Raw genomic sequence first — 23,146 nt, 5'->3', positions numbered from 1 at the left:
CTCGGAGGCCACTGAAAGGCATTTACAGAAGAGAAACAGCCCTTACCTCCACCAAAATACAGACACATAAGAAAGCTTTAAGGGTCTTTGTCCTTGGAAGTAATGTGTTTCCTCACATAGAGCCTTGGTTCTATGGCAAAACCCTGGGAGAACTTTCGCTGGCCTAGTACTATGCTCTCTACATGAAAAACAGATACAATGTTAGCTCAGGCTCATTCCTCTAGGCCTAACCCTCCAAATACAGAAGACTCGTAACGTACACTTCCCGCTGTGCACCCATTCTCCTTCCCACTTCTGCTGCTCTGTGATGCTCTACTTCTGCCTGTGTACTTTCTCCACACAGTGAGGCCACAACACACAAGGGCAGGCTTGTTGGCAGGACAAGCACATCACTGGGGAAGGACCATTAGGCTCCTGAGGACCTCAAATCCTGACCCGTTCAGCTGAAGGAGCCAGAACTAGGCCGAGCCTCACCTTCGGAGAGCATGCTCGTTATGTAGACTCCACGGAGGGAAGTCACGTTGGTGAAGTCGGTCTCTCCACCCGTGGTGGTGTAGAGATGTCGGTCTAGAGACTTGGAGTAAACGATGCCACGGTCATCAGAGGTAAAGATCGTGCCAAATCCGGTATCTGATGTGAGAAAGCAAACGAAAACACTGAGTCTTGAAAGGAACCAGAGAAATAAAACAAACAATAATCTTGTCATGCATGCCTGGCCCAGCACATTTGTTGATCACAGCTTCACACGCAAAGTCTTCACGTTTGTCTTTAACCCCGGCAGTCAGCTTAGATGTTGGAACCCAGGAGACACCGTTCGCTGTGTGATGTAATCAGAAAAGCTCTTCCCAGGGATATTTTGCTGGCATATGCATTGTATTTAGGTTCATATTTTACACATTTCTAAATCTTTGTACTTTAGAATGCTTCTCAAACTCTTTTGTGAAGAATTTTTTAAAAAATTCGAATATATCACAAACTGATAGTTTTATATAAAAAATTATCACTAGAAAAGTGAAATTGGAAAGAGATAAAATGTCAGCCCTAACTTTCTATCATTATGTTCAAAAGACATAGCGATGCTTTATCAAGTGGCTGTGAGTTTCTAGGCTGGGGAAAGCAGTACATACTTGGAATCCCAGCCTCCAGAGTTAAGAACATTGTGAGCCTGGACTGCAGGGGCTACCTGGACTACAGCATAAGCCCCTGTCTCAACACAACATCGAACAAACCAAAGCCGGTTTCTGACTCTTTCCTGTCCTTCCCAGACTGCTTACACTTCAGTCCCACTGAGCAGTCTGCTCCGGGGAGCTCCGCCTTAAGGCACAGCCACCCTCACAGACCACCGGAGGCACCAGAACAAGCGCCTTTTAAAGAGGAAGCACATCATCTCTGGGGTATTAATAAACCTCTTGGGGTAAGAAGAGAAGTTGACATGTACAAAAGAAAGCTTCTCAGAGCAGAGTCCCAAGCTTACATCTCTGTGGATTCAAGGATGGGTCACTAAACGGCTCTTACCTCCAGGTTCATCTACATGCATGAATACCATGTCATCATTGGCTGCCAGAATGGAGTAGAATTGTTCCTGCCCCACGGAAGGAAGCTGCGCCATGCTCCACGTGTCCCCTTGGTCTGTTGACACGTGGATCCTTCTTGTTGTATCCTAGAATAAATATACCAATAACTGTATTTTTAATCTTCCGTCAAGGTGTCATGTCAAGGACATGAAACATTTTTTTAAATAGTTGTGTTAATCCTTTCCTCGGTGGGTACAATTGCAAGAAGTCCCATGGCAATTCTCTAAGCTGCTCCCACTCATCTCCAGGCAATGAAGCAGTCCATTCTATCTTGGCTTTCTCTGGCCCCTTTCTTCCTATGGTCCTCCCAGTCGCTGGCACCCCATCTCCTTCAGCAGAGCGAAGGGTGTGACTAGGTCGACTTGATAACATTGCACATGCTTGCTTGAAATTCTCAAAATGATTGCCACTTGAGCATCTGGTCTCTCTGAGATAACCCTGGCTTTAGAGAATAAATCCAAAGAAATAGATAATTGATGGCCTAGAAGATGAAGATGAAATCCATGTTGGGAGGCCACAGGAGGATCAAGATGAGACAGACATGCCTCTAAGGAATTCTCTCCATAGCCGTGAAGGGGACCCGTGCAGGCTAGGAGGAGGCCAAGGAGTCCAGAATTCCTGTAAGGATACGGGTCCGTGAGAATTTGGATAGGGGTCTGCTAAGAAGCAACTGCCCTGTCTCTGCTAGTTTACTTAAAACAGCACCTGGAGACCAGCAGGTGTAGTTCAGTGGTAGATGCCATGTCTACTTCCCATCCCAGATCCCCCTCTTAACCTCACGACTTCAGTGAAACCAGTTCTCTCAAGGTCACCCACAATCCACTCTTCCAACCCAGTGGGTCACTCACTTGGGTTTGCCAAGCTGACAGCTGCTGCCTCTGCAAATGCTTTCGTCACTTGACTTTCATAGCAACATGATGTCCTGATTTCCCCAGCCTCAGTCCTCCCTCCCACCCAGGCTTCTTAGATAGATTCCTCCTCTCTTGGCAGCCTTCAGTGGAGAAGTGCTTCAAGCCCTGCTCAATCCTCCCATCTTTTCTCTACCTACCCACTCCTCAGAAGAAAGTGGTCCAGTCACACGGTTTTAAGTACCATGGAATTTGGGGAGATTCGTATACACAAATACTGACTTGTCATTTCCTCTCAGATACATAATAGGCATTTCATATCAACACACTGAATTCTTGGGTTTTCTCCCACAGACCTGCTCCTCCGATAGCCTTTGCTGCTCTGGGAAATGGCACTGTCAAATATCCAGTTGCTCAGGCCAAAGACTTGGGTGTTTCCTATGGCCTCACTTTTTTCCTCTCTGACAAGGAACATCTAAGGCACCAGCTCAACCAATTGGCAATACATTTAAATACACACATACAATCTCACCACATCTCCCTTCACCCACTGTTAACAGTCTGCTTCCAGTTCCCTTGCCCCTTGAATACCTGACAGCCTCTCAGCTGCTCCTCTTGCTACCTCCACCCTTGCCTTCTCAAGCACACCTATTCTGCTACAGTGGAAGCCAAATCATACTACACTCCACCTAGAGAATAAAAGTCCTAGCCAGGCAGTGGTGGCACACGCCTTTAATTCTAGCACTCGGGAGGCAGAGGTAGGCGGAACTCTGTGAGTTTGAGGCCAGCCTGGTCTACAAAAGCTAGTTCCAGGACAGGCTCCAAAGCTACAGAGAAACCCTGTCTCGGGGGTGGGGGAGGAAGCCTGTGGGTTATGGCTTCCCACCCCACCCCACCCCATTTCCCCAGTGCTCCAGCCACACTCACGCTCCTTGTCTTCAGGAGGTCTGAGGGGCTGTCTCTGTCCTTGCTGATCCCACCCCAGGAGTGCCCCTCCTCAGGTCACATCCCCCAGATCCCACCCACGCACAGGATCTGTAAACAGTGCTGCCAGTCCCTGCTGGTCCCCATGTTCAGGCTGTTTGGTTTGTCCCCTAGACAGACCTACTTGCTGTGGTGGTCTGAAAAAGAATGGCCCCATAGACTCATGTGTTTGAATGCTTGGTCATAAGGGAACGGTGATACTTGACATGACTAGGAGGTGTGGCCTTGTTGGAGCGGGTGTGGTCTTAGTGGAGGTAGTGCATCACTGGGATGGGTTTTGAGGTTTCACAAGTTCAAGCCAGGCCCACTGTCTCTCTCGCTGCCTGCCAATCTGGAAGCAGAACCCTCAGCTCCTCCAGAACCATGTCTGCCTGTGTGCCACCATGTTTCCCACCGTGACAATGGACTAAATTTCAGAAATGTGATTCAGCCCCAATTAAACGTTTTCCATTTTAAGAGTTGCTGTGGTCATGGTATCTCTTCACAGCCAGGGAACAGTGGTTGAGACACTTGCTTAGCATGGGCTTCCCCACTTGAACACAAGCTCAGAGAGCAGGAAATGTGTGTATGTATTCACTGCTATCTTATGGGATTTAGAGTAGTACCCAGTACGTAACAGACACTCAACTAGCATTATATATTTTATTATGATTATAAAATAATGTGCAAATGAGTTGCTTTCTTCCCCCTCCAGATATTCATGTCTGAGTAAAGCCAAACACTGGGCCTACATGTCCAAAACCAAGACTAGTCCCAGTGACAGGGTCAACGTCCACAGTATCCCCTGAGAGTTAGTCTCTGTCGACAGAATCTCTTCTGAAGCTTTTACTGAAATATTTAAAATCACAGAGTTGGCAAGATGGCTCAGTAGGTGAAAGTGTTTTTGTCACCAAACTTGATGACGTGGGTTTGATCCCTGGGGTCTACACGGTGTACAGAAAGAACGGACTCCTGCAAACCATCCTCTACTCTACACACATCTGCCATGGCATGTGGGGACACATATCACCCACAGACAAAATAAATCAGTGTAAACATTGTTTTCAAATTCAAGAAGATAAGAAATGCTGTCAGGAGTGCACAGGAAAAGAGATCCATGTGGTGTGTGTTAGCAGGGATGTCAGACCCTGACGAGGCAAATACTCACCTTATCAGCCATCACAGAGGCGAAAAGGAAACGGCCCCCAAGACCAAACGAGTAGATTTTCACGCCAATGGTTTTGAAGGTTTTCCCCAAGTCAGACGTTCTCCATAATTCCAGCGCACCAAGGTCAGCTTCTTAAACAAGACAAAGTATCGATTAAAACTTCGCTTACAGGTGCCTGCCATCCACGGGGCCGCCCTAGGGCCTCTCGTATTTTAATACAGAGAAGGCACTTCTGTATTAATGCACGTTCGGAGCACAGGACAGCACATGCGTCACGGCATCGTACACAGACTTACACTTGGGTCTGACTTAGGTGAGGTTTTCTAGTGCTCATGACTCACAGTGTTGTACAACAGCAGTGATGATCTGTACTCTCTTCGTGGTACTTTAAGATGATCTTATTCTGTTTTAAATGATCTTGCTTGAGACTTTCCTTTCTTGTTTATCATCTAACACGCTACACTATTGCTCCATGACAGTGGGCCCTGGGTGTTTTGTCCTCTTTGCACTCGTGCGTAGTCTACAGCAAGGACTCAGGTATTTGTTGCATGAATAAAAGAAGGATGTTTTCTTTCTGCTTGGATAGTGTAGCACAGATTGGGAGGCCAATAGTTCAGCCAACATGAAAGCGATTCATCTTCTACAGGAACCACTATGCCTGTGAGTCTCCTATTGTTCATGGCCTAGTGTTTGCTGTATCTACACTGCTATTATGGCTTGGATATGAAATGTCCCCCACCGGCCCATGGGTTTAAATGCTTGGTACTGTTTGGGGAGTTGTGAGATCTTTGGGATTGCGGGTCACTGAGGGCAGGACCTGAAGGTAGTAGCATTTACTCCTGATTCTGGTACAAGCTCTTTGCTCCCTGATCGGCTAAGATGAGAACAAGCAATGGCGGTGAGCTTTTACTCCCATGCAGGGCTGCTCCAGCTGCCATGCTCTCCTGGTTACTGTGGTCTGCACCCCAGAAACTGCAAAGGAGAATAAGCCTCTTTTAGCCAAGTTGTGCTACATATGCCTACTGCCAGGGACAGAGCTGCTTCAGCCAGCATGCCTTCCCCATCATGATGGACCCAATAAAGGGTACAAGAAAGAGCCAAATAACCTCTCCTCCCTTCAGTTACTCCTGCTAGTGTTTTGTCAGAGTGATAGTTTGAGGAATGGCCCCCAGAGGCTCATATATTTGAATGCTTATAGTTCACCAGAGAGTGGCACTACTTGAGAAGGATTAGGAGGTGTGGCCTTGTTGGAGGAAGTGTGTCACTTAGGGGTGGGCTTTGAGGGTTCAGAAGCCTAAGCCAGGCACAGTGTCTCTCTCTTCCTGCTGCCTGTGGATCCAGATGTAGAACTCTCAGCTCCTTCTCCAGCACCATGTCTGCCTGCACGCCCCCATGTTCTGTGCCATGATGGTAACGGACTACACCTCTGAAGCTGTAAGCCGGCCCTAATTAAATGCTTCCTTTTATAAGAGCTGCTGGGGTCATGGTGTCTCTTCACAGCAACAGAACACTGACTGAGCTAAGCAGTGATGAGAAAAGTAATTATTCCAGAGATTTGGTATCAAAGAGTGCACTCTAGTGACAGCCTGACCGTGTGGCTTTCAGTCTAGTTCTGGAATGAGCTCAGACTAGTTCAAGGACTGAGCAAGAGTCTGGAGCTATGGGACAGATGGGCACCAGAATGCTGTAAGTATGGCTCAGTGGGCCATTCTAGTGGGAACTCGTGAGGGCCAGAATTCTGAGAGAAATGTAGATGTGAAGGCCAGTCTTAAGAGAAGAACAAGATCTCTGTTGGGAACCGGGTGAGAGAACGTTCATGTCACACTCCCGTAAAGAATCTGGCTGCAGTGTGCCTGTGATTTGAAATGTTGAATGAGACTCAACTGAAAACTAATGGATTAATTTACTTGGCAGAGATGTCAGGCAGTAACATTCAGATTCTATTACGGTTACTGCTCCCTGGGTGTATAGTCAGGATTGCGGCGAGAATTCAGAGGGCAAGTCGAGAAGGATGTGAAAAATCTTCAGTTTGCCGAAGAAAGGAACAAGAGTAAGTTTCAAGTTGCAGGCAAGGCAGGTGAGGCCAAGTGGATGTGACCATTAAAGAGACTAGCTGTGCCGATTACGGTGGCACCAAACACTCAGCACCGGGGCAGCGGGAAAGGTGCCATGAGGGCCAGACCCCACCTGATTAAACCAGAGCCAACATAACCTCTCTCCCCTTAAGCCGCATTTGTCAGGTATTTGGTTACAACGAGGAATGTAGCACATACAACCGACCGCTAAGATGAACTTTGTCATTTGCGTGTATGGTTACACTTTTACAATGAAGGAATTTAGTTGTATTTTCAAGATTTGAAAAGTAATTAACTTTGAATTTTCTGTAGCTACTGAATTTGCAGGAGCATGGGAAAAAATCTTTTATTTCTAACCCACACAACCCAGAATATTCTACCATGAATGGGCAGCCAGGGCACTCTTTTCTGGGACTACAATATACTTACTGCAGGAGCCATTCACATAGGTGGTAAAGAAGATGATGTTGTCTGCTCCCCTACAAAGAGGCAAAGACAGGGATAAGAAATGGAGTAAGGCTACTGAGAGACAACGTTAGGCCCTGGCAGCAGCTGGCATGCTGCTCACGGTGCTTGGTCAGTTTACAGTGAGCATTCAAGAGGAAAAGTGGGGAAGCCGCTCGGATGGTCCCTGGTGGCGCTCCCCACAGCCTGCACCCCTTTGTCTCCGAGAGCCTCTACCTCACTGTGAGAACTCTCCCGGTCACACTGACGGACCTGCACTCCTACTCTGCCGCTGGGCGCACACCATTCCCCCGCAGCTTCAAGCTTCCCTCTCCTCACTAAATCTTAACCTCACAACTCCCAGCACAAGCTTAAAAACTAGTCCTCCTGCGGGGCTCTCGTGGTCACTCTAACTGGAAGTCTTCTTTCCTTTTCTGCTGCAAATTCTAGAGCAGTGGCTTCTCAACAAGTTCTGCCTCGCTGCGGACACTTGGAGTGTCTGATGACAGTTGTGGTTGCCACACCTGAGATGGGGTGAGGAGGAGGCAGAAGTTACTCCCGGCATCTAGTGGGTACAGATCGGGACCCTTCTGAACACCTCGAAGTGCACAGAACACTCCCTCAGGGATGATTCCCGTCCAATATGTCAATGGTAGTGAAGGCAAGAGTCCCTGTTCAAACAGCCATGGAGCCGGCCTGAGGGAAGTCCCATTCTAGAGCACTGTGCCCAATGACACACTGTCTGCCATCTGCTGCTATTTGTCACCTGGCCAGTTGTTTTAATTGTGTGGCATGTGCCTCATTGCCTCTGCCACAGTGATTGGCTTCTTCGGGTCAGTTGCTGGGTTTTAGGCTTTGTGGTTTTCCATCTGAATTTAGCCCGGTGCTTTTTTTCTGGGGTTGGGTGGGGGTTTGAGACAGGGTTTCTCTGTAGCTTTGGTGCCTGTCCAGGAACTAGCTCTGTAGACCAGGCTGGCCTTGAACTCACAGAGATCTGCCTGCCTCTGCCTCCCAAGTGCTGGGATTAAAGGCGTGAGCCACCACCACCCCATTTTAGTTAGCTTGGTGGTTTTTATGAGCTAAACAATTTACTTCTTTTATCAAATAGACAACTAGGTCAGAAGTTGAATTATCTAAATGAAACTTGGAAAGGTGGTTTGCGGGGAAGGAGATCCTGACAGCACTTACAGGTTACCATCAGCAGAAGGTCCTGGGTGTAAACATGCTTTTTAGAACTTCAGGCTGGACATTCCTAGAGATCAATGGTCTAAACGTGAGTTACCAGCATCAGTAGCCTAGCTACCCTGAGTTTAGAGCTAAGCAATTAAATATCATACAAAAGTAAAATATCAGGGCTGGAGGGATGGCTCAGCAGTTAAGAGCATTTGTTGCTCTTGCAGAGGACCTGAATTCGATTCCCAGCACCCACATGTTGGTTCACAACTATCTGTAACTTCTGGACCAGAGGGTCTGATGCCCCTTCTGACTCCCATAGGTACCTCGAGCATGTGGTGCATATATATACACATAGGCAAAGCTCATTAGAAAAAAAAATAGGGCTGGAGAGATGGCTCAGCGATTAGGAGAGCTGACTGCTCTTTCAGAGGTCCTGAGTTCAATTCCCAGGAACCATGTGGTGGCTCATAACCACCTATAATGAGATCTGGTACCCATGTCTGGACTATAGGCAGGAGACTGTGTAAATAAATAAATAAATATTTAAAAGATTGAATGTAAAAAAGCTTGTGTAAAGCTGGGTGTAGTGGCACATACCTTTAATCCCAACACCCAGGAGGTAGAGGCAAGCAGATCTTTGCGAGTTTGAGAGCAGCCTGGCTTACATAACATGTTTTAAAACAGCCAGGGCTACATAAAGAGACCCTGTCTCAAAGCAAAACACCACATATGCATAATGAAGAAACCTTGCATAGGCAATAAAATAGAATTCAAAAATAGCCTTTTATTATAAAGATGAATTTCAATGGCTAAGATTACCACACCTTAAAATGATATGAATATTTTAGTTCTGTTAGAAGTGATTTGTTAATGTAGTTAGCACACAAATGACTTTCTTGCTGTCAAGTCCCATCCAGTGCCAACACCACTGATTAAAACATGAAATCAGGTATGGCATGGGTATAGCAGCACTCCAACATCCTCCTCTAATGAACGCTTCTCATTTAAGTAGCATAGCTAGTATTTTAAGTGCTTTGGGTAGATATATTTCAAATATGTATGACTTATGTCTTCTGGTTCCCTAAGTAGAACACATAAAGCCCTTGGGATATGGGGTCGTTGCCATGAACATTAATCATATCAAGCCATAATACAGTGTTCTCCCAGAAGTTACAAGTGTCCTTCCTTGATCTAGCACAGTAATTTTGCCCTGAGTGCTGTCTGTTTTTTCACGGCTCTCCTGCCGGCTCCCAGCTTTCAGGTGTAATTCTAGCACTGTTGCATGCTTGCTGCTAGCAGCCCCACAGCTCATCTCTGGCAGCGATCTGCTCTTAACTGGGGAACCAGATTTGTTGAAATGAGTTGGTGGAAAGGAAGAGCCTCAGAACACGGACCTGAGCTAGCAGAATGTGGGAGGTCTGAGGCTGCCGACTCAATGCTTGCTTCACCACCCTCCAGAGTCTGCAAAGAGGCCTCCTTTCGCCAAGGGGAACCTGACACCCAGAAAGGGTAAAGTCACTGACTAGAAACAGAGCTGGGCTCGGACAAAGCAACTTCGCTCCCAAGCCAGAGCTGCCTCTGGTAGACGGTACACGGTCTTTGGGCAGGCACAGAGGGTAGGGCACGCTGCCAGCGAAGGGAGTGTTTTCTTGCTGCAAATGGTGGCACTTGCACAGTCTGGAAGCCCTTTCGGCTCTTCCTGCGTTCACACTATGTTTTACGCAACTGAAATGGAGTGCTAGACGAGGAAGTGTAAGCCCAGCTATAGAGAAGTACCAAAGATCCCGCATTAAAGCCCCATTTTATGTCCCAATTGATGTAACCAGCTATGGAGAAAAAACTCTTTGTAGGCAGCAGTCACATGACTTATAACAGTCATTGAGACAAAAATCCTTTGCCAACACAAATAGAAGCTCCTCCAGGGTCAGGTCTGTGTCCTGGCCCTCTTCCTATCCCCTATGGAGCTCCTCCAGGGTCAGGTCTGTGTCCTGGCCCTCTTACTATCCCTATGGAGCTCCTCCAGGGTCAGGTCTGTGTCCTGCCCCTCTTCCTATCCCCTATGGAGATCCTCCAGGGTCAGGTCTGTGTCCCAGTCCTCTTCCTATCCCCTATGGAGATCCTCCAGGGTCAGGTCTGTGTCCTGGCTCTCTTACTATCCCCTATGGGACCCTGGAGAGCACTTGGCACAGAGCAAGTACTTGCTATTTATTCATGTGACTTCTAGCAGCACTAAGGTTTAGGGCTCTGCACAGATGGAGTCTTGTGTTACTCACCATTTGGCCAAACATACTGCTTTGTGGATTTCTTCCCATTTTTCCCCAAAATTCTTGGACACCCACAGGCCATTCTGAAAGATTATAAATGACTTATCAAAATTCCAGCTTTATTCTGTGCAGCTGTTTATATGACCTTTCATGATTCACTTCCAACCAGTCAGTACCATAGAAAGACATACTGGAGCTGTCTGAGCAAAACACACACACACACACACACACACACACACACACACGCACGCACATATTTTTTAGACTCTGAGTCTTGGAATTGAGAACAACAAATTCACCAAAAGCACCCTGTATGCCAGGCCCCGTACCAGACACTGCATTCCTGCCTCTCGAGGAGCTCACAGTTTAACAAGGGACACAAGAGAGCTCACTACCATATGGAGTTATGGATGTGGTCCAGCGTAGAAGAGGGGAGTGGAGGCACAACGCACAGTGACAGCTGACTGACTGAAACGACGGGCGGTACTATCAAAAGGAAGCAGGGGACGCTAGCGCAGAAAGACAAATGAAGACTAGTAAAGGCAGGAAGGGGACAAACATGGAGGAGCATGAAGGTCACAGGATATCAATGGTGCAAAAGCCCAAGGTGAGAAGATGCGGAGAGGTGAGGTGCACTCAGGGGAGGCTGAGGAGCCTGGCTTTTATGTGAGCTCTCAGCAGGAAGGTCACTAAGAGGGAACAACAGCGTCACCTTTTAGGTCACACCATAGATGAGAATGGGGAAAATGGATTTCAGAGCATCCCAGCTAGAGGTAGGATATGAAGTGAGTGCCATTTAGTTTAGTAGGAGCTAGAGGCATTCAACCATGGCCTTGAGGAATGGAATCAGTCAGAAATGAAGCCAGAATAGAACTGACTTTTCCAATAGTTTAGTGTGTGTGTAAGTCAATAACGTCAGGTGGGGAGGTGTGGGGTACATTGTATCATTAACTACTATAAATACTGTAGGAACACACCCGAGAGGGAGCAGAGAAGCTCAGCTGGGACTGAGCTGGAGCTGCCTGTGGGACACACCTGGAGAAACCTGGGGTCAGCAAGACAGGAACCTGCTGGCCTCTGGAGAAGCCAAAGCAGGAGGTAAGGATGTGGGAGTCTTTACATTCTAAGCAGAAAACAGCAGGGGAGGTGCTTAGTGCAAAATGAACAGAAGGCAGTGAGAGTTTAAGAAAGAGACCACCAAGGAAGTCCATCTAGAAAGGTAGGGCCAAAGAGTATGGGGTCACAGAGCCAAGCAAACGGAGGTCGCGGGATGCGTGATTGGCCACTGCTTTGAAATGCAGCCGTTAAGAACAAGATGTCTGTCAGTGTCAGGAGCCCACTGAGTAGCCTCAGTGGGGGTGGGACAGAAATATCCTGGTTCAGCAGAAACGGACTGGGGCCCCTCTAGGCGGAATCAGTCTTCAGTGCTATTCTCTCCAACTTCCTCTCCTCTGTAACAGTGACACTCTTAGGAGGGTGGCAATTCATACTGTCCTTCACAGTTCAAGAATGGTGACTGCAAACGTTTCTCTCCTTCCTTATTCCAGCAGCTGCAGAATTCACTCATTAAAATAACATACACTGGCAATTCTACATCACACATACCTGGAACAGAGGGTCTGCAGAAGTCATTCCCAGACAGGAGGAGTGTAAAAACACATATTTCATCATGAGGAGACTTAAGGAAAAAGTCCTTTAAAGCTGGGATATTCTGGTGCTGTAGACCAGGAAAGGCAAGCTCAGCTGGACTCACCTCAGTGCTGAGGGCGAGCAGGTAGTCGGAGTTCTGAGGGCTGTACATCATCTGAGTCAGAGGATGAAAGGGGAGGTCTGTCTGCACAAAGTTCTTGGCGAAGTCTGAAGACCTGAACACTCGGCCTCCTCGGCTTCCACCGGATACCTCTGCTGTTAATATCACCTGGCCCGAGAGAGGAGAGGTCAGGGTTAGGAGGAACATGGTGAGGGCAGAGGTGTGTATGTGTCTGTTTGTCTGTCTCCAAGTTCTAGTCTTAAAAGAAAGATACCCTGAATTGAGCCAATGTATACCTGTTTTGTTTTGTTTTGACTCCAGTTAGTTTTAAGATGTTGCTTCCCCAAAGACTACAACGTTGTCAAAGGGAACAACTACCACATAGGTATAAAGGGTTTTGGTGCATTTTGGATGTGAATCAGAAAAAAAATCTGCACTACACCCCATTGGTTTGTGATCAGTGTGGTAGTTTGAATGTAACTGGCCTCCATAAGCTCATAAGGAGTGGCATTATGAGGAGGTTCCGGTGCGGTTTTGCTGGACTAGGTATGGCCTTGTTAGAGGAAGTGTATCACTGCAGGGGCAGGCTTTGAGGTCTCCTTTGTTCAAGTTTTGCTCAGTGTGACACTCAGACCACTTCCTGCTGCCTGTGGGTCAAGATGTAGGATCCCCATCTTTTCCAGCACAATCTGCACACCACCACGTCACACCATGATGATGAGGGACTGAACCTCTGGAAATGGAAGCCACCCAATTAAATGTCTTTCCTTTGTAAGAGTTGCCATGATCATGGCATCTCTTCACAGCAACAGAAACCCTAAGACAATCAGCATCAAACTATGTTTAATGCCGGGCAGTGGTGGCGCACGCCTTTAATCCCAGCACTCGGGAGGCAGAGGCAGGTGGATCTCTGAGTTCGCGGCCAGCCTGGTCTACAAGAGCTAGTTCCAGGACAGGCTCTAGAAACTACAGGGAAACCCTGTCTCGAAAAACAAAACAAAACAAAAAAAAAGCAAAACAACAACAACAACAACAAAAACTATGTTAAATATTAAAAAACCACAATACCAAACTAAAACGCTGACCTAATTTTATTTATGCTGCTTGATAAAACACACTGACAAAAAAACACCTTACACCGTAGGGGAGAAGGGTTTATTTGGCTTTCAAGTCCAGGTTACAGTCCATCATTGTGTGGAAGCGAAGACAAGGATTTGAAGCAGTTGGCTACATCCACAGTCAAGGGCAGAGTGTGAAAACATGCATGCCTACTCTTGTTTAGTGTCCTTTCTACACTTGCACTCCCTATGTTCCTCTGCCTAGGGAACTGTGCTGCTCACACTGGGCTAGGTCCTCCCACATTGATTAATGCTATCAAGACACCCCCACAGAGATATGTCCTTGGGCCAGTTTGATCTAGACAATTCCCCAGAGACACACCCACAGGCCAGTTTGATCTAGACAACTGTCCACCGAGGCGCTTCCTGAGTGAGTCTAGATTGTGTCGTATTGGTAATTAAAACTAGCATCCCAATGCAAGACTGTGGACCCCTGGGTCACTCCGACACTGACAGCTTCAGACGGCATGCAGTACCCACTTCACATTACAGGAATGAGTCTCACCTTTCCGGAGTTCTCAGGACCAATCGCCATGCCAAATTCAGTCCGAATGAAGGTGTTATTGATGAGGTTTGTAATATCCTTAAAGTTCTTTCCATAATCCTCACTGAAAGAGAGGAGAAGGGAAAAAGAAGGATATTTAGAGTGTGGTGTAGCAAGCTTGCTAGACTTCTTGGCCTTTATTCCCCTTTCGTGACTTTCTCAGTCAGGGTGGAATTAGTCTGAAGGACACGATACTTTCCTTGCCAGTGACAGGTTCCAGAATGGGGGAGTGAACTAACGTAGAGCCAAAAAGAGAAAAAGGCCTTCCCAGGAGATTTTCTAGGAAGCACATTACAGATAAGATACTTGTTAAAGCCGGGCGGTGGTGGCGCACGCCTTTAATCCCAGCACTCGGGAGGCAGAGGCAGGCGGATCTCTGTGAGTTCGAGACCAGCCTGGTCTACAAGAGCTAGTTCCAGGACAGGCTCCAAAGACACAGAGAAACCCTGTCTCGAAAAACCAAAAAAAAAAAAAAAAAGATACTTGTTAAAACTGGTTGGCCTTCTTCCGGACCAGTGGTTCCCAAATGGGGTGGATTTGTTCTGCACTCTGAGGGATGTCTGAGGACAGCTTTGACTGTCTCAATCCAGATACTCTTTAGGTTGCCAAACATGCTGCAATGCACAGGGCAGTCCCACAATGGGATGCTATCTGGACCCAAATGTTGAAGCATCGTTGCTGAGAAACACCACAATGTGGTATGCGAATACAAAATTAATTAATCAATTAATTAAGATGTTTTTCACAATGAAAGGGCAACTGAGGTAACTCTAGAATCCCAGAAACGCAGAGCATACAACACAGGACGTTTCTCTGTATTTAGTTATGTGAATCAACAATTTCCTCGTTAGTCAAGCTAGTTTGAATGGGGCCTCTGCTAAACTGCAGCCGAAGAGCTCCTAACTAACCTGTGAGTCCACGTTACCGTGGTAAAGCCAGTGATTAAGTGCTCATGGTTCTGATGTTTTCCTGTGAGAGGTTAGCATCCCTCGCTCAGGCATAAGCTACTAGCTCAAGTAGCCTGAAAACTGCAATTAGAGAAAGCAAACAACCAACCCCAACTTTTGGTTTTGCAGTTTTCCCCAAAATTCCACTCCAATAAAGCTTCTGGGAAGCTGGAATCCACGTGTAGCCTTTTGAGAAGAGAATCAGCAGCTGTCTGATGATAGGCCTAATACTATGGACAACTCCCTGAAAATGACACAGAACACTCAGACTGAATCTTGATGCAAATTACAGGGACTGGACCTGATGCAGGAGCTGGGCTTTCAGCCTTTGTCGGAGAAGCTTGTTTATGAAGTAGGCTGAGAAGAGACTGGATGCTCAGGCCTTACTGGGGCATCTTCACCAGCTCCCCACCTGCTGCCAATGCTTGCTCGGGGAACATCACAGAAAATGCGGAAAGAAGGGAAAAGCTGGAAGACGGGGAGGGATGCTGGGAAATGCTGGCCGTGACACGGCAGTCATGCTCCTGGAGTCACACCAACCGTGGCTACCAGCACAAGATCAAGCTGGCCCAAATTCCCATGGGGAGAGGACCTCCAGGCCCCACCCACCCTGCACTGAGGAGCTACAAGCAGGTAGCTACGGGGAAGGGGGAAGCATGTTTCTTTGTTGGATGAAGAATGGTAGGTTTCTCAATATTCTGGTCAATGAGCTCACATCCTTGCACATACAGACAGCAATCATTGGCCTTCTGACTTATTAAAAAAAAAAAAACAGAAAAGGGGGAAAAAACTAATAGGAGTAATAGGGGGTGGCATTCGGAGGGATACGGGGGAGCTAGAGGGAGTAAATGAGGGATTTATATGATCATTATATATACATATGAAATTATCAAAGAATAATACATATATATATATAATTCTGATTATCTACTGGTGAACACATTGCAAGCCAGGTTCTCAGAACCAGAGGAAATCTGCATAGTGTTTACATGTATTACTTTAATAAGATACTATAACTTTTGGGAGAAACCTCAGTAAATAATCAAACTGAGGACTACGAGAGAGGCAAAGCATTGAGGAGACCACTGTGTGACCCCTGTGTTCACAGCGGCTGTGCAAGGGGAAGCAATTTATCAAAAGTCAAGTAGCTACTTAAAGACTAACTTGAAACCACAGTCCAGTCCTCTAAGTCTTAGCCCCAAACTAGAGACAACTTCTATTATTTGTGAGGAGTCTTTTCTTCTTACAACCTGTGAATAATTTCTCTGGTCAGTCTCTACTTGGCAGTAGAAGCCAGAGGCACAGGGACATGCCTATGCTTGCTTGAGCATTCTCCGAGGATAATACAGCAAACCACATCTTGGAGTTACTAGGGTGACACCTCTACATCCTACCCGACACACACACACACACACACACAAACACACGCACACGCACACGTGCGCGCACACACACACACATTTCCTAGATAAATAAGACAGAGAGTGGGTACTATCCAGCAGTTTCCTTTGCTGCCCTATCTCTGGCTTTGGAGCACAGGAGCTTTCTTGTCTTCCAGGCAGCCAGCAGGAGACATGCATAGCAGTGCTCAGCTCTGCAGGGTGCACACCACCAATAGCTCAGACAACTGTCCAAGGGGCTGTGGTGGCTTGATTATCCCTGGCTTACAAATCTTCCTTCATAGCATCCCCAGGGAACCTTCACAAACCTGTTGGCACAGCTGCTTGCTTTTTAAGAACTTGGTAACAATAAACACATCCCTGCCCTCCAGAAAAAGAAGGCCACATAGGTGGAACAAAAAAATCCCTGGCAACCCTCCACTACGTTCAGCTGCTTAGCAAGTGGAGAGAACGGGTAGAGCTAACCACTGGGAGTTCAGTGGGTTTCTGTTGATGTACTTTATGCTCCAGCATGAACTGGAAATCAATAAAACATCCTGAAAAAGAAATCTATTTCTCAAACTCCATATGACAACATAATTATAAACAGTAACCAAATGATTGCTAACCATGGAAACCCTGTAAAACCATCTGCTTTAGAAATAAGTCTTAATAACAATTCTAGTCACATCTTCTGGTTACCCAGAATAAGTAATCACTTAAGTCTATGTCTGTGGTGTGAACATGGGCATGAACGGTTTCAGCGCAAGATGTTACCAAGCACAAATGTATGTAGAAAAGAACTTGTCTAAGTCACTTGGCTATGATAAAGGAATGCCATATTCTGGTGGCCCAGAAGCCCAAGAGCAGGGCACTGAGAGATTCCATGTTTGCTGAGGTCCAATTCCTACATCTTTTATTTATTTGCTTTTTTAACTGGGGGCTTGCTATGTAGCCAGGTTTGAACTCACTGTGTAACATATCCTCCTGCCTCAGGCTACCAAGTACCTTATGACAGGTATATACCATCACACTTAGCTCTAAAACACCCTCCTATCATTGTGACTGTGTAGGGCTAAAAGGTTAAGCAGATCTCTGAGGTTTCTTTTAAACGACACTAACACTATCAACAAGGGCCTTGCTCTCATGTGCTGATCAAACCTACCTAAGGTCCCTCCTCATATGTACTGGAACTCTTGCTTAAGGAATGGGGCCACTCACAGTGGGTTGAATCTTCTCATATCAATTAACTATCAGAAATATCCCGCACAGGCATGCCAAGGGCGAACCTGATCTAGACAACCTTGGGAAGAGGGGTTTCGAGATAGGGTTTCTCTGTGAAACTTAGGATCCTGTCAGGAACTCACTCTGTTGACCAGGCTAGCCTAGAACTCACAAAGATCTGCCTCCACCAAGTGCTGGGATTAAAGGTGAGCACCACCATGCCAGGGCTATAGACAACTCTTTGAGGCTTTCTTCTTGCAGGGTACGCCTTTATTCTAGCACTCAGAAGGCAGAAGCAGGCAAATTTCTGCCAGTTTGAGGCCAGTCTGCTCTACATAACAAGTTCTAGACCCTCTCTCAAAATGAGTAATAAATAGGTTTTATTCTCAGGTGATCCTATTATGCCAGGTTGACCATTTAAAATGACCACAAACATTTCAATCAGATATGGTAAGACACCAGGTACAGTGCATCCTGAAGCACACACGAAGGGATAAGTCAAATAAAAACTACTACCACACAAGCTTCCTAAAATATATAGGTTACCCAAAGTTAGAGGTTCTTGCCATTTCTCTTGGTTACCCTCCAAAACTTTACAGCAAGATCCCATTGCTAAAGGTACCACATGCTTGAGTCACAAAGCACAGAGAGATCCAGCTGGTCTTGACCAGGAAGCTTCACCTCTACAAGGTAGCTTATTTTATTTTATTTTATTGAGCTGTACATTTTTTTCTACTCCCTTCCCTTCTCCCCTCCCCTACAACCCACTCTCATGGACCCCATACTCCCAATTTACTCAGAATATCTTGTCATTTTCTACTTCCCATGTAGATTAGATCTATGCATGTCTCTCTTAGGGTCCTCATTGTTGTCTAGGGTCTCTGGTATTTGTAGGCTGGTTTTCTTTGCTTTATGTTTAAAAACCACTTATGAGTGAGTACATATGATAATTATCTTTCTGTGTCTGGGTTACGTCACTCAATATGATGTTTGCTAGCTCCATTCATTTGCCTGCAAACTTCAAGATGTCATTATTTTTTTCTGCTGTGTAGTACTCCATTGTGTAAATGTACCACGTTTTCCTTATCCATTCTTCAGGCAAGGGGCACTTAGGTTGTTTCCAGATTCTGGCTATGACAAACAATGCTGCTATAAACATAGTTGAGCACATGCCCTTGTGGTACGATTGAGCATCATTTGGATATATACCCAAAAGTGGTATTGCTGGGTCTTGAGGAAGGTTGTTTCCTAATTTTCTGAGAGATTGCCACACTGACATCCACAGGGGCTGTACCAGTTTGTACTCCCACCAGCAATGCGGGAGTGTTTCCTTTACCCCACAACCTCTCCAGCATAAGTTGTCATCAGTGTTTTTGATCTTGGCCATTCTTACAGGTATAAGATGGAATCTCAGAGTTGTTTTGATTTGCATTTCTCTGATGACTAAGGATGTTGAGCATGTTCTTAAGTATCTTTCAGCCATTTTAGATTCCTCTGTTGAGAATTCTGTTTAGGTCTGTATTCCATTTGTTTTTGGATTATTTCTTCTTTTGATGACCAACTTCTTGAGTTCTTTGTATATTTTGGAGATAAGATGTGGGGTTGGGGAAGATCTTTACCCATTCTGTAGGCTGTCATTTTGTCTTGTTGACTGTGTCCTTTGCTTTACAAAAGCTTTTCAGTTTTGGGAGGTCCCATTTATTGTTTCTCTTAGTGTCTCTGCTACTGGGTTATATTTAGGAAGTGGTCTCCTGTGCCAATGCATTCAAGTGAACTTCCCACTTTCTCTTCTATGAGATTCAGTGTGGCTGGCTTTATGTTGAGGTCTTTGATCCATTTAGACTTGAGTTTTGTGCATGGTGATAGACATGGATCTGGTCTTGATTTAATTTTGGTAAGTGATATTTATCCAGAAAGTTGTTCATTTCCTTTAAGTTTTTCAATTTTGTGGAGTACAGGTTTTTGAAATATGACCTGATGATTCTCTGGATTTCCTTTGTGTCTGTTGTTATGTCCCCCTTTTCTGATTTTGTTAATTTGGATATTCTCTCTTTGCCTTTTGGTTAGTTTGGATAAAGGTTTGTCTACTTGTTGATTTTCTCCAAGAACCCACTCTGTCTCATTGATTCTTAGTATTGTTTTCTTTGAATCAATTTTGTTGATTATTTCCTGCCATCTAGTTCTCTTGGGTGAGTTTGCTATTTTTGTTCTAAAGTTTTCAAATGTTCTGTTAATTCACCAGTTTGGGATTTTTCCAGCTTCTTTATGTAGGCATTTAGTGCTATGAACTTTCCTCTTAATATTGCTTTTATTGTGTCCCATAAATTTGGGTATGTTGTATGGTCATTTCATTGAATTTTGGGGAGTCTTTAATTTCTCCCTTTGTTTCTTCCTTGACCCATTGATGCTTCAGGTGAACAATGTTTAATTTTCATGTGTTCGTGGGTTTTCTGGAATTAGTGTTGCTGTTGAATTCTAATTTTAAGCCATGGTGATCTGATAAGGTACATTGGGTTATTCCATTTTCTTTTTGTATCTGTTGAGGGTTTTTTTTTTTTTTTGTTACCTTGTACATGGTCTTTTTGAGAAGGTTCCATGAGGTGCTGAGAAGAAGATATATTCTTTTCTGTTTGGATGGAATATTCTATAGATGTCTGTTAAGTCCATTTGAGTCATAACATCTGTTAGTTCCCTTATTTCTCTGTTCATTTTTTTGTCTGACTGTCCTGTCCAGTGGTGAGAGGAGAGTGTTGAAGTCTCCCACTATTAGTGTGTGGGATTTAATGTATGATTTAAGCTTTAGGAGTGTTTCTTTTACATATGAGGGTGCCCTATATTCGGGGCATAGATGTTCAATTGAGATTTCCTCTTGATGGATTTTTCTTGTGACTAGTATGAAATGCCCTTCCTTGCCTCTTTTGATTGATTTTAGTTTGAAGTCTATTTTGTTTCTTGATGGATTTTTCTTGTGACTAGTATGAAATGCCCTTCCTTGCCTCTTTTGATTGATTTTAGTTTGAAGTCTATTTTGTTAGCTATTAGGATAGCTATACCAGCTTATTTCTTAGGTCCATTTGATTGAAATTATTTTTAACCCTTTACTCTGAGGTAATGTCTGCCTTTGAAGTTGAGGTGTGGTTCTTGTATGCAGCAGAAGGATGGATTCTGTTTTCATATCCAATCTGTTAGCCTGTATCTTTTTATAGATAAGTTGAGTCCATTTATATTAAGGGATATTATGACCAGTAATTGCTATCTCCTGTTAATTTATTTTTCATTGATGGTGACGTTATTTTGTGTATTTTCCCTTCTTTGGATTTGCTGCTATGAGATCATCAATTGTCTGTGTTTTTGTTGATGTAGCCATCTTCCTTGGGTTGGAGATTTCCTTCTAGTACTTTGTGTAGGACTGGGTTTGCGGCTAGGTTAAATCTTGTTTTGTCATGGAATATCTTGTTTTGTCCGTCTATGGTGATTTGAAGTTTTGCTGGATATAGTAGTCTGGGCTGGCATCCGTGGCCTCTTAATGTCTGCATAACGCTTGACCAGGACCTTCTGGTTTTCATTGTCTCCACTGAGAAGTCAGGTGTAATTCTGATAGGTCTGCCTTTATCTGTTACTTGGCCATTTTCCTTTGCAGCTCTTAATATTCTTTCTTTATTCTGTATGTTTAGTGTTTTGATTATTAAGTGGTGAGGGGACTTTTATTTTGATACAGTCTATTTGGTGTTCTGTAAGCTTCTTGTATCTTCATAGGTATATCTTTCTTTAGGTTGGGAAAGTTTTCTTCTATGATTTTGTTAAATATATTTTCTGTGCTTTTGAGTTGAACTTCTCTTTTCTTCTATACCTATTATTCTTAGGTTTGGTCTTTTCATGGTGTCCCATATTTCCTGGATATTTTATGTTAAGCTTTTGTTATATTTAATGTTTTCTTTGACTGATGACTCTGTTTCCTCTATTGTATCTTCAGTGCTTGAGATTCTCTTTTCCATCTCTTGTATTCTGCTGTTTATGCTTGCATTTGTGGTTCCTGATTGTTTTCTCATGATTTCTGTTTCTATAATTCCCTCGACTTGTGTTTTCTTTATTGTCTCTATTTCAGTTTTCAAGTCTTGAATAGTTTCTTTCATATGTTTGATTGCTTTCTCTTGGTTTTCTTTAAGGGATTTGTTGATGTCTTCCGATATTTTGTTTGTCTTTTCCTCCATTTCATTGAGGGAATTTTTCATTTCCTCTTTAAGGGCCTCAAACATTCTCCTAAAGTTATTTTAGGTCATTTTCTTCTGCTTCATCTATATTTGGTTGTTCAAGTCTTGCTGTTGTAGGGTCACTAGTTTTTACTGGTGTCATGTTGGTTTTTTGTGGTGTTGCGTGTGTTCTTTGTCTACCCATCCTTTCCTCTGATTGGTGTAGTTGGGGCTGTCTGTGACTCTAGTGATCAGTCTTCCAGGTGCCAGTGGATCCAAGGCTCAGATGGTTGCTCCTCATGGTGCAGTTAGTGCCACAGTTCCAGTCGCTCTGTTGATCACTGCGTGTTTCTGAAGGTCGCTCGGCACTCCTGGGTTTTGGTCTGCTCCTGTGGAGTTCACTGTCTCAGGCCTGCTCTAGCTTAGGTTGATGACTCAGTCCTGTTTCTGTAAATGTCCCTAGTCTGGATGCACTATTGCTGAGGTCCCTGACTTGGGGTTGGTCTTGCAAAGGTCTCTGGCTCTGGTCTATTCTCTCAGAGTTTTCAGACTTGGGTGTTCCCAGACCTGCAGAGGTCCTGGCTCAGGCCTACTCCCTCAGAGGTCCCAGTCTCACACCCGGACCCACAGAGGTCTCTGGACAAGGTAGCTTTTATAGTGCTGGAAAGTGTTATGTGCTCTACCAGAGGAGAAAAGGAGCTATCATCTTACTCAGATGTGAACACTGCATGCTACAGTAATGACCAGCCTTACAAGGTGTGGCCACCCATGCAATGGTGGCAGTAACATCATAGGAGTAACCAGCCAATTTCTAACTGGAGTTGAAGCCCACTTCTCAAGATGGAACCCACAGCACACCTGCACTGTTACTGGGGCCAAGAGCTTGCGGCAAGATAGGCTGTAGGCCCCAGGCGAGAACCTGCCACTAGTACTCTGCTGAGTGGACACAGGTTAACCCAACTCCTAATGATTTCCTACTAAACCCGAAGACTCGTGCATCTTCCAGACTTCATTGGAGATGCTTCATTTTTTCAGCAGATAGCAATTAATACCAAGACCTACAACTGGTCTTGAGCCATGAATAAGAGATTGTGGAGCTCTCGGCCCTAAATGGAACATCTGTGTCACACCCCCTCTTCCCACGGGACAGGAAGCATTGTGGAAGAGGGGGTGGAAAGACTGTCACAGCCAGAGGTGGAGGGTGGCAAGGAAAGTGTCTCCTGTGCCAGCCTTTCGATGTAGGCTCAGTGTCGTTTTCACCACAGGAGATGGTAAGAGACAAAAGGACCATGTGTTCAACTCCAACCTGTGCTACACAGTGGGATTCTGTCACAAGCAACAAACATGTATATGTGTATATATGTACTCATATCAACACATATGTATGGAAAGTTCATTAAAATATATAGTGGCATATTGCTTTTAACACAATTTCAATTCTATATTATCAAGAATTTTTAATCAAAGCAAAAGAAAGGTCCT

General features: G+C 45.1%; 1 protein-coding gene across 1 annotated transcript in view; it reads right to left on the bottom strand.

Moving 5' to 3' along the window:
• Positions 1 to 23,146, bottom strand: part of Sort1 (sortilin 1) — an 80,900-nt gene that overhangs the window by 22,887 nt on the left and 34,867 nt on the right. The window contains exons 4-10 of the mRNA XM_038311247.1: positions 13,886 to 13,988; positions 12,266 to 12,430; positions 10,522 to 10,595; positions 7,058 to 7,107; positions 4,554 to 4,684; positions 1,516 to 1,660; positions 475 to 630 (exon numbers count right to left, since the gene is read on the bottom strand). Coding sequence (XP_038167175.1) covers positions 475 to 630; positions 1,516 to 1,660; positions 4,554 to 4,684; positions 7,058 to 7,107; positions 10,522 to 10,595; positions 12,266 to 12,430; positions 13,886 to 13,988 — 824 coding nt within the window. The remainder of the gene's footprint in view (positions 1 to 474; positions 631 to 1,515; positions 1,661 to 4,553; positions 4,685 to 7,057; positions 7,108 to 10,521; positions 10,596 to 12,265; positions 12,431 to 13,885; positions 13,989 to 23,146) is intronic.

This window comes from Arvicola amphibius, chromosome 14, assembly GCF_903992535.2.
Source record: "Arvicola amphibius chromosome 14, mArvAmp1.2, whole genome shotgun sequence".
In the NCBI taxonomy this organism is placed as follows: Eukaryota; Metazoa; Chordata; class Mammalia; order Rodentia; family Cricetidae; genus Arvicola; species Arvicola amphibius.
Note: the sequence above shows the minus strand (reverse complement) of the source record. Positions and strands in the feature narration are given on the sequence as shown.